A 12,327-nucleotide genomic window follows, 5' to 3' on the forward strand; every position below is an offset into this window, starting at 1 on the left:
TGCTTTGATAACTAAAAACATGTATGTATATATATATATATATATATATATATATATATATATTTTTTTTTTTAAGTCTTTTATTTTTTGTCATTTCAAGGTTTTTTTGAAAGTGTAGACATCCAAGCAATTAAAACATAGCTCCCCTCATCTTTCTGACCCCAACCGTAAGCCTTCATTTACTTCATGAATATTATATTTAGCTTTTTTTATACTATAGATTCCTACCCAATCCACTTGTTTGAGCGGGGGACTAAACCCGTTATAAAAAGGGAAATGATTTGTTACATTTCAGCAATAAACAGACGAGTAATCATCTATTTTGAAGCCACTTTCACTTCTCAGTTTGGTAGTTTCTTGTGGATACAGGGCACAGCTGAAAACATCCAAAGATTGGCAAAAAGTACACCTATTTAACTTGCACACCAGTGAGGGTCCCAAAAGACGTGCTCGACAGAACACTGTATTCCCTGCTATAAACATTTCATTTATTTTGTATAAAACAGCAATCGTTTTGACGTGGGAGTATGACAGGACCTTTGTTACTTCATTTACTTGTCCAAGGTACAGTGTGTTTTCTTTAACATTTACATTTCTGCTACTGTACATTTATCCATCAAATTAAATAATCATTAAATGACTTAAGAATGATAAATGCTACACGCATAAAAGTATTGCAAAAGTTAAAAAAAAATGCCAAAAACAACTGAGCAAGAAAGAAAATAACAGTTCAAAAAAACAATATGCTATTTAAATGACTGTTGACCAGAATTAGGAATTGGGTATAATAATTGCACCCTTCAGTCACAAAAACCAATGCTGTCAAGTCTACTGATTACTGACCCAAATTTTTACATTAGGCTAATTTTCTTATTACAATGACTATTTCTAATCAATCAAGACTCATTTAAGCTTCCATTCTATCTAATATTTCTTATCTATCTATCTATCTATCTATCTATCTATCTATCTATCTAACTAACAATTATTTGATAATTGAACTGATCGTTTTGCATGTGATGGCAACACAATATTTTATTGTTATAAAATAATCAAGAAAGACAAAATCAAATAATAATGTAATACTTCAAACTACTTTAAACTTCTTCAAACTTTCTGGTCCAAACTTTCCCAAGCCAACTTAAAGTTTGTCTCGACAAACTTTTTAATCTAGTTTTCTTGTAATAATAATAATAATAATAATATGCCTGTTGAGAATAAAAACAATGACTACTTAAACACTCATTAATGACTCCAACTTTTGTCCCACAGGTGTTCTGCTGTTTGATACTTTAGCATGGGAAGTGAAAATGCCAAAAGACATTCGTGGCCTCCAAGGTTCCTGTCTGGTTATACCATGTTCTTTCTCTTACACATTGTATCCACCCAAAGACCCACGTAGAGTTGTGTGGTATCAGTGGGTCTCTAAAGGTTATCCTTTAGTTTATGATCCGTTGCATGCAGATGATGTCATTGGGAAGTTTAGAGGAAAAACTGATTTATATGGAAAATCGAGTTGGGATTGCAGTCTGCTGATCAAGAGCGTGGAACACACCCATCATGGAGAGATATTGTATGCATGGATTGACCCTGAAAATGTTGGATGGCGCACCTTTGCATTTTATGATGTCACCTCCACAATTGTAGTTGATGGCAAGTACTATAATGTCTTTATATTTTCACTCCTGATCTGGATATGAGAGTATGTTGCCTAATTGTTATATTTCTGCTATTTGTAGCAAGTCCAGAGCCGCCCAGCATCAATATTTATGGAGGTGAAAGGATGGGTGAGACTATTACAATAACATGTTCAACTTTCCACACGTGTCCATACAGCAAACCAGACATCATTCTGAACGGTACTGAAGGAACTGATCAATTAGACAACGATCATCTTAAAGACGGCCTGTGGAAAATCACTCTGACACGCACAAGTGTCGTAAAGGCAGAAAGCTCCACTATTGAGTGTTCTGTAATACATCATGGTGGCATAACAGTGACAGCTACAAAAAGTAAAAGTGGACAGTGTAAGTGATCTATGTTTAAATGCATGTTTGCACTAATGGGCCTTTTGAATCATAGTTATGATACTTTATGATGTGCATTAATTAAGGATTAATTCAATCCTTTTAGCCACTTTCCATTATGAGGCAGACAAAACTGTTGAACTGAAGACTATTTGGCTTCAATACCTAGTGCCCTCACTTGTGCTTCTCCTCGTATGCATACTTGCTGGAGTCATCATATACAAGAGACGACACAGGTATTTTAGTGTGTGTTTTTCTGAAAGTTTTAGACCAGTGTATATATGTATTTCTCTTCAGGGAACATGTTTAGGTTCTCACAGAGCCATAGAGAGAGAGAGTTGCGACACTCTTTGATGTCGCCGCTATGGCTGTCACGTGGTTCATGTAAGCCCCAATAGTTCCAAAACGTACGCTGGCTGTCATGTTCTTCTATGGGACAGACAGCAGCGATTGCATTATTGAACGGTAAATATAAAATAAAACACACACCCAAGTACTTTTTCAGCTGTTATTGCATTATTGCATTTTGTTAATGTCAGTTTTGCATTTGGAGATAAGTTTTAGGCTATATTTTTGGAGGGAAAAGCTTAGTGTTCATGTTCGCATGGGTAGTAGCACTGGCTTTAGCGGCTCTAACTTAACTTTTCCATATCATTCATCTGATGATGGACGTCTCATGATATTTATTTTAGCACAACTGGGCTGTATTAGGCTATTGATTCCCGTGATTTTGCTTATAAATTTTGATTCAGCCATTAGCCTACCTTCGTGATCACGCAAAGAGGTCTGCCGTGGCGGTCCGTTCAGAATTCGCTTAGAAGCTAGCTCACTTCTTCTGATGAAAGTGGCCACCCCCAGGACCACAACGTGAAACATGATCATGTTAAGACTAAGAATATTATTTTAAGATTAAGGCCATACACATTATCAAAACTATAACAGATTAAAAACGAATTTAAGCATGGCTGATACAAATGAAGGTTTTCAAATAAAATATTTTTTATTAAACAATGACAGACAACAAAAATGTGTGCTTGTGTGTGTGAACAAGAAAAACAAAAACCAGGGGCAGGTGATCCATGAAACAGACAGGACTGGTGATGGCCATAACAATCCTAAAGGTCCAGCATTGTTCTCACAAGCCGCTTCACTCAAGACAATAATAACATAATGAAAAGTTAGTATATCCCAAAAAATTAAATTAAATAAAAGTTGCTATAAAGGTGGTAGCGATTCATTACCGAACTCTTAGCTGACGAAGTCGCGCTAGCTAACGTTAGGCAGTGCTTGAAAATTGGTTGAAACAACCAACATAAAATATAAATAATTACGCTGTGCATGTACAAATGAAGACCAGTATAAGCATCGCAAAGGGCCTCTGATACAATATAGACAGTTGACAATTCAAAAGAGGTCGATATTTCAGCAACTTAACTCTGGAACAACTCGACGCGCAGCAATGTAAGTGAATGGTGTCCAACGCCCAAATGACAGTGTTTGGAACTATTCCGATCTTCAAATCCCGGAAGTAGGCGGTTAAAAGCGCCGCCATTATTTACAACGGAGGTCTATGGGAGTGTCGCAACTCTCTCTCTCTATGGCTCTGGGTTCTCATATTGTCATTATTGATTGTAGACAGCCTCGTACACAAGGGTCAATAACACAATTTGAACAGAGGTAAGTATTACATATTCAATTATTTTATTCATCCATTTTCTTGAAAACCTATTTATTCATGCTATAGGTGACAATCTTTACATTTCTCTTATTCATTATTTCTTACATTATCTTATTCTCTAATGTAGGAGATCATGTTGGAACAGATTTTCGAGGTTAGAATTTTTTATTTTTTTGAATTGAATTTATTTTTAAGTTTCTTTGTATTTGGTCCTGAGACTAAATTTAAAATGTCTCCCCCAGACAACCGAGTATGTCTGAAAGAAGTGCAGTTCAGATTAACAGTGAACACAGGAGTGATATCAGGCAAGTACAACATAAATGGGTAAAACATAAGTTTGATTTACTGAACGCTGGTTTACTGTATGTTACTTGTTCAAATATATCTAATGCACTAACTAGTGCCATCTACAGTAGGTACTGGACAGACTGGCAGTTTATGTTTTAGTAGTTTTGATTTTTTTGTAAATCTTTCTGCAGATCACATTGTTACACCAGTAGGTGGCGACAAGTAACTGTCTCTGTGGGTGATTCACTAAATCGTTCAATTGGGTGATTTGTTCAAAGCATCCATTAATTCGAGAACCAAACAAGTGATTCATTCACTGAATTTGGAAATGCATACTAGCATACTACTTTTACTATTTCTTTCATAGAAAAATAAGGGCTGCGCCCAAAATCGCATACTCTCTTGAGTAAAACAAAGTATGTTCTAAATAGTATGAATGTGAGTAGAATAAATGTAATCTGGATGTATACATTCACCCTATGTCATTATCATGTGGCCTACCAGCGTCAGTTGCGTCGCTTCACTGCCATTTACAAATCCTCTCCCGTGGCCTTATAGGGATAGTAAATTGTCATCGTATGCACACTTCAGAATCTCGCCGGGAGTAATATGTCATCCAGGTAATTTTTGCCAACTCTTTTACTGTACTGTGAATTCGGACATACTTCTTTTGTTGTTTTATGCCTACTATATAGCATAGGAAAGCATGTGATTTTGGATGCAGCCACCGTAAAAGTAATAAGAGTAGAGTGCTTTGTGGTTCCAAATTGAGTAATTGGGCCCTATTTTAATGATCTGAAACACAAGTATCAAGCGCGAAATGCAAGTAACTTTGTGGGTGGGTCTTGGGCGCTGTTGCTATTAAACCGGCGGGATAAATTACTCTTGCGTCCAACGCAAATCTAAAATGGGTTCTGAAGTAGCTTCATTATTCATAGGTGTGGGCGTAACGTGAAATAAACCAATCAGAGCGACATCTCACATTCCCTTTAAGAGCAGACGCGCTTTTTCCATGGCAGATTGCTATTGTAACGGCGGATTTGCCAGGCGCGCGCCAGGAGCGGTTCACAGCCGAGGAGAGCAACGCTCTCGTCACGGCCGTAAAAGAGAGAGAAGTTACATTGGGGATGGAGAAACCCACCCAAATTAACTTCGGTTAAAAAGGCGTATGATAATTTGGGTAAATGTGTAAGCTAGATGTATGCTTTTATAATAAATTGTCTATCTATCTATCTATCTATCTATCTATCTATTGTAATAATGTAGCCTATGATTTGCAAAAATTAAAACTGCTGCTTCTGTGTAGATGAGAGAATCAAAGTGTATGCGCGTTGTACACACGCTACATTGATTATGGCCAAGCAAGCACCCTTAAAATAGCATATGAATAACATGCGCAACGCGCCACATGACTTTAAACTAGGTTTTTCCTGGTCAGTGGCGGAATTGTTTTCTAAACCTGCAAAATAGCATCAGGGAACATTTGCGCTGGAACACACCTCCTCTTTGCGCTGAACCGCCCCCGGGAGCGCAAGTGCATTTGCTAGTTTACCGACGTGCGTCTGTGGAGGGAAAAGTCCGCTGTGCGCGGGTGCAAAATAGGAATGATACATGCGTCGGTGTACAAAGTCAATTGTGCTGGGTGCAAGATAGGGCCCATAGTCTTTATAAGTGAATCATTTATTCAATTATTTATTCATTCAAAAACAACATCGTTTGTGAGTCATAGTCCAACCGATTCGTTAAAAACTGTGATTTATTCATAACGCCAGTTTATGTGCAACAGGCAATTCTTAGAGGGGCAAAAATAGTGAAATTAAAAACTGTGTCTTAAAAGTAAGTTACTCAATATTTACTTTTGGTTTATTGTTGTTTAAACTTTATTGTGTAGGCCTATAAGTGTTGTATCAAAGCAGTAATATTGCAGTCCCGAAAATTATTAACACATTGCTGAAGTCTTATGAAAGGCCTCTTGAAGTGGCATTACTTAAAGAAAACGTTTCACTTTACAGAACCAATACATGTGGAAACAAGCCTTTCTCCAAACCTCGTATGCCATCACCAAAGAGGTAAAGTGCATTTGAACCACCTTTGTATTCAGTCTATGAGTGTTGCCATGCTACATCAAGATTCCTTTAACTTAACAGGTGCCAGGATGAATGCAGATATTTATGTTTTTGTTTTTTCATTCTTTTTCACCATGCACCTCAGTGAGCCAAAATCCAACTCAGTAAGTATATCATTTATTTCTACCATTATTAAACTGTGGAAAACAAATGCTGTCTTGAAACATATTATTTGCTGACCTTTTTATCCCTGTCCCCCCAGGATTATGATGCTGAATACACTAACATGGATGAACTCAGCATGTATGGAAACATCTGATGATAACGAACAAGTTTTTGTCACAGCAACAACAACAAAAATACAGCAGATAGTATACTTTTTGAAATATAGTCACACTCTGTTCATGTATTATTGAGAATATATCCATAAATAAATATAGCATTAGAAACTAGATCACTTGTTATATATCATCTGAAATAAATCATCAGCAAGTCATCTGATATGTTCTCCAAATAACTAATTTGCATTTGTTCCAGGTATTAATAGACCAAAGATCATGATAGGTGTCAGTATCTTTTCATAGCTGCTGACTTGCCGTTTGCAGTCAGAGACAGTCCTCTACAGAAACCAACTCTGCTTGCTTGCACAAAAATTGTGACGTTAGAAGAATTTGCAAGATAGAGAACAAACACCAACTCTACCCCAGAATAGCCTAAGTCCATTTATCACATGTCTCAAAAGATCATCGTAATACAATTTCCCCCCAAAAAAATTCCAACATATTTCTGCATACTTTTAATTGACTACACAAGGGGTTTTCAACGTCAAGGACTGTCAGGGGGTCTGGCTATTGGTAGAATTTGTAGGCCAGCTATTCCTACCCCAAAACAACTCAGAGAGATGTTTATTATAAATAAAGAAGAAAATTATCGAAAAGTGGAAATAAAGTTACTAAGGAGTAGGCGATAGATCTATAACTGATTTTTAAAGTGGTGTTCTTGAGTTTATCGAACGAGCTGGCACATCGACCACAATGTGTGCAGTTCATATTGTTACCACGCTCAAAACCTTGCTGGACCTTTCGAGGATACCAAGGTTGAATATACAGTAGTTAGAGTTAAGAAATATGGGTTCAAGGTAGTGGTGGTGTTAAAGGACTACAAACTAAAATGCATTCCCAGCAAAAACTACAATACCCAGACAGAAAATGCCACTAATGCTCAAGACATGTATACTACAGAGGTCTTCAACCCTGCTCCTGGGGACCCATCAAACACACCTAAACCAACTAATCAAGCTCTTCAGGATGGCTTGAAAGTCACAGGCAGGCATGCTGAAGCAGGTTAAAAATGCACTTTGCAGGACAGTGTCTGGACAGTCTCCAGGAGCAGGGTTGAAGACCTCTGCTTTAGAGCACTGCAATGATGACAGTATTTGTGCAGGCCAACCCAAACTTAGTATCACTCTGGTTCCCCCCCCAAAAAAAATATTAGATTTTCCATTGGCATTTGCATTATTGCAGAAAATAAGCTCTGTAACCAACAAAAGTTTATGATTCTTACATGTTTTGTTTATCATGATAATCTTCACAAAAGAACACCACTGTTAATAATTTTGAAGCCTTTATGCAATCAGCAGAAGTAAAAACCTAAACGTAGGCTTTAAGCGAGCTATACAGCGGTCGCATCTCTTCAATGTCACCATCACTAAGCTTCTGACAGCTCTCTCAGTCTTTCTGTTCCTGACAGTTTCTTATATATAGATTATAGATATAGGGTCTATGCAGAAAGGCCTACATTATACAACAACATAATTATATAATATAGATTGTGGTAGAATTTTCTTCTTTCGCACCTGACTCAAAATGATCTGGGGTGTCTCCAATCAACACCCAAGCGTCTACAGTCGACACTTAATCTGTGAACAACGTCTCGTCACTTTTGAACACTATCACTTGGTAATAAGGTCTCTAGTGTTCCACTAACCTGCTTCACACTATCACTTGAGAATAGAAGTAAGATCTCTAGTGTCCCACTAACCTGCTGCGCAGAAATAACTAAACAGACTCCAGACAATGCCTTCGAATATGCTTTAATCACAGCCAGAGGATCTCAGGCCAATTTCAGAGAAAATCCCGTCAGCAAAAATAATACAGCAGTTTTTGTAGAGTAAGAGCATGGCAAAAATGACATGATACATTACATAATTTCCCTACAATCTGATTGGTTCTTCATATGCAAACCCTTTTGTTACTAGGTAGAAGCAAACTTAGATCTCAAATCATTAGAAAAATGGAAAAGGTTAGAAGTTCAGTTTGATTACTCAATATGTCATGAGGCTATTCTAGATTGTTATATTTTTTATATTGTCTAGCCAGCATCTCAGAACTTTCCACTGGTTTCGACACAATCTTCAGTACATTTTGTTCAAGTGTTAGAATGTTAGGCCTAAAGGAGAAGTAAAGTTAGATGTTAGAATTATGATTAGTTTGATATAGTTTACTAATTTATTCATTAAAAAATCCATCACAAGATCAAATCGACATATACCTTCCAACATCACAACTAAACAATGTATATTTACAATAAATGGTTAGCAGTCACAAGATCTGCCTCTACTGCATGATGTTGATCTCAACTACACATTTACATACAAAGTAATTCCCCCTACCTTTAGAATATACAGTAAACAGTCTGTTTCTGAATTGATATACTTTGATTTGACCTTTTTTTATTTTTTTATGTCTTATTCTACATTAGAGCATTTGATTAGACTAGATGAGCATCATTGTGTATCATCCAATAAATCATCAACAAAGTTGTCTGATGTTTTCTCTGAATAACTAATTAGCATTTGTTTCAGATATTAATAGATTTATAGATTTTTACATGGTGTGAGAAAGTGACATAAGCAAAAAAGCTACACAAAATCTGACCAGAGCGTTCAGAGTGAAATGGATTTATAGAAATGAGATTTGAATAGGATTTCAGGTCCGTGTAACGCTTTGCAGTTCTTTGTTCAATTTGCACCATCAAAATTAACCAAATGAAAAATTGGTTTCAAACTTTCATTTTCCATTTCTTTGGAATAATTCACAAACGGATAATTGTTTCTCAGTTTAATTTTCAATTCTACAAGCTGGGTTGTTGCGTCCGAGTATGATTTTTGAACAAACATAAAAAATTACTCATTGCTCTGATTTTCCATTTCTCTGTGTTTTGCTCGCGGTTGGACCGTACCAGTTCCACTGGGGGGTGGAGTGGGGGGTGGGGATGTGGATGCATTAACCATAGGCATTAGAGCGCTGTAGCGTTATTATGTGTGTGGCATGTCTGAGTCTGACCATGATTTAGCCTATCGCCTACATGTCAGAACCATATAAACTGTGTGACTGCGGTTAACAACAGATTTTCTGAACGATGTGTGAGTGGAGTGCGCTTGATTATGAAAGTGAAATTCGCAGGTTAGTAGAGGAGCAGGGATACACATGCACACAAGTTCAAGAGGTCTTACAGCAGCAATATGGACTTGGGAGAGGTTCCAGTATTTCCTCCATTTCTAAATTCTGCGCAACGAGGAAAATTCATCGTTTCGATTACGCACGGCTAGGGAGAGATGGTGTGGATGCAGTCGTTCGACCAGCAGTTACTGTTAGCGGCCCTGTGTACGGTAGAAAGATGATGACTGGGATGTTGAGAGCTTCGGGATACAGGCTGGGTGAAAGAGCTGTAAGGCGTGCACTGGCACAAATTACCCCGCAGTACAAACAGATGTGAAGAGAGGGAACTGCTCGCCAAACTAATCCACATGTCTATTACGCTGAGTACGCCGGTCACAAAATACACATGGATCAAAACGAAAAGCTTGTGGATTTTGGAGTGACTGAAGTTGTTGCCTCTGATGGTTTCAGTGGGAAAATTTTGGGATTTTCTGTAATGCCGATCAAAAATAATCTGATAATTTATGACGATGTGTACAGAGAAATCTGCTTGAGACATGGCCTTTTTGATCAGCTAAGAGTTGATCATGGACGTGAATTTTATTTATGTCTGTATCAACAAGACAATCTTAGGGACTTTCGCACTAATGTCAATAGACCCCCTTTCATTCAAAGTCAGTCAAGACAGAACCATGCTGCTGAAAGAAAGTGGGTCGAAGTCAACTCGCGAATAAACTACCCAATTAAGTACACATTGTGTGCCTTGGTCAACAATGGTTTTTTGGACATTGATGACCCCTTTTGGAAGCACTGTGTCTCAGCCATTGCTTCAAAATGCTGCATGGTTGGGCTACAGAATTTCATCCCTGTCTGGAATGCACATACAATCCCATCCAAGGGCATACCCGATGCTCTTTTTGCAGCCCATCTCAGGACCGTTCGAATACCACATCAGTTCCTTCCACCTGCTGAGGAACTTGCAGCTGAATACATTAGGAATGGAGGAACTCTGACTTATCCTGCGCCCTTTGGACGAGACCCCCTCGATGGTGCAGAGGGAAACATTGCTGTTGTCAACCTGTAGTTGTGATGAAATGTTTTACGATTGTCTTTTAGGTCACAGTGGCCTATTCTGGGAAGGTTTGGAGACATATGCAAACATTACACATAGACTGGAGCAATAGGCTAGTGTGGTGTTATGTTGTTGTTCAAATTAAACAAAGTAGTAGCCTTAAAGTACATTTTTGAGAGTATTGAGATTTCCGCTCCACTATATCAGAGGGAAACTTTTTTAATTTTTTTACTTGACTATTTTTGTCTGACATCCTTACTGGTTACGTTTCAAATTGTAATTTCTTATTAAAGTCCATTAAAAGTTGTCCGTTTCTTTTCTAGTTACTAGAAGAGGTTCTAGTAACAGGACAGCAACGCTACAAACATGCGAGATTATGAGATGCATTGCTGTATAACTCTGTATCTAATGGTAATAAAACACAACTTATACATTAATGCTGAAGAATTATTAATCCATAAAACAAACAATGCTGACAACAAACAATTTTCGCAGAATACTTTAACCCCTGGTTTCACAGACAAGGCTTAAACTGGTCCTGGACTAAAATGCATGTTTGAGCCGTTTTAACTGAAAGTAACTTGCACTGACATATACAATGTCACTGTCATTGTTTTGTCGCAAGATACACACTAAAAATGTTTATAAGTTACTTAAATGTCCTAATTTAACTAATGCCTAATCCTGCCCTGTCTGTGAAACCAGGCCTTAACCTCCCATACTAGGATTAGGACTATTCTTTGTCATTATCAAAATCTTTAAGTATATTTTATGTATTATTTTTTATCACTCCTAAACTGCAGCATGAAATGGTTTCCATGTTACAGTACATAACATTGTTATTTACATTGATTTACATTTTTGTTTGACATAATCACTCACAACACATCACTATATTTATCAGCTATGCACTATGACTATGGTAAACTGGGCGTGGGGTCAGGGTCACACGTAACTGGTATTAATGACATGAGTACATTTGCAAGTTGAACTGGTTTATTTTGTGAAGCACCATTGTAACATTTGGTAAAGTCAGAATTCAGTTTCTTATAATGCCCCACAAGATATGTACAATAATGGGGAAACACTCAAACCAGACTTTATTTCAAGTATCAGTGCTATTAACAGTGAAATGACCCTTAGCCAGCATATTCTGCTAGGAAAGCCAAAATGTGCTATGGTTCATATGACAACAGTGTTTGTTGAAGAAAAGGGAGGGTGTCTCTCTTTAAACGGCCTATTCAAGAACAGGAACAGATACTGCTGTTAAGCAGTAATGCCGTTTAAGACGCTGCATATGGCACCGGGCTACACAGATAAACTCAGCTGGCTTTTTTGAATTTATGCCCCTATACACATACAAAAATGTGATACAGAAAAAGAAAAAAAATACTCGGCCAGATGCCATACTAACCCCTGAACACCATGCCCAAGATTCTTAACAAAAACAAAAAAAACAAAGCAAGGTGCTAAAATACATATAACAAATGTTTTCAACATTATTTCTGAACTTTTGAGCCAAACTGTCAGCCAGACCACATTTAAATCACTGCATTTGTCAGTTTTGCCAGTACCTCACTCAGGCCTCTTAAAAACACCAGTTTGCCTGCATGCGAACATATTTGCCTTGCATAAAAGGCAGCTGTCATTATCATTTAGATAGGTCTGGATACAGGGGCCACACCCTGAAACCTGCCCACAGCATGCCGTTATAACAAGCACAGAATTTGGGATGTTTGTGCACATCCTACATGCC

General features: G+C 37.6%; 1 protein-coding gene and 1 long non-coding RNA gene across 3 annotated transcripts in view; one reads left to right on the forward strand and one right to left on the reverse strand.

The window, feature by feature from the left end:
- Positions 1 to 12,327, reverse strand: part of LOC309505519 — a 259,401-nt gene that overhangs the window by 190,398 nt on the left and 56,676 nt on the right. The gene's annotated exons all lie outside the window — the stretch shown is intronic.
- Positions 126 to 6,511, forward strand: LOC309505511 (uncharacterized protein). Of its 2 annotated transcripts, none has more exons than XM_082178919.1 (10): positions 126 to 564; positions 1,273 to 1,657; positions 1,744 to 2,027; positions 2,134 to 2,263; positions 3,663 to 3,704; positions 3,833 to 3,859; positions 3,948 to 4,010; positions 6,006 to 6,062; positions 6,141 to 6,223; positions 6,322 to 6,373. In XM_082178919.1, the coding sequence occupies exons 1-9, from the start codon at positions 528 to 530 to the stop codon at positions 6,205 to 6,207; spliced, it is 1,092 nt and encodes a 363-aa protein (XP_082035045.1). In that variant the 5' UTR covers positions 126 to 527; the 3' UTR covers positions 6,208 to 6,223; positions 6,322 to 6,373. The 2 variants fall into 2 exon arrangements, with proteins under 2 accessions (XP_082035045.1, XP_082035044.1); XM_082178918.1 differs by having other exon boundaries at positions 129 to 564; positions 6,205 to 6,223; positions 6,322 to 6,511.

Source organism: Leuciscus leuciscus, assembly GCF_965113295.1.
Source record: "Leuciscus leuciscus genome assembly, chromosome: 9".
NCBI lineage: Eukaryota > Metazoa > Chordata > Actinopteri > Cypriniformes > Leuciscidae > Leuciscus > Leuciscus leuciscus.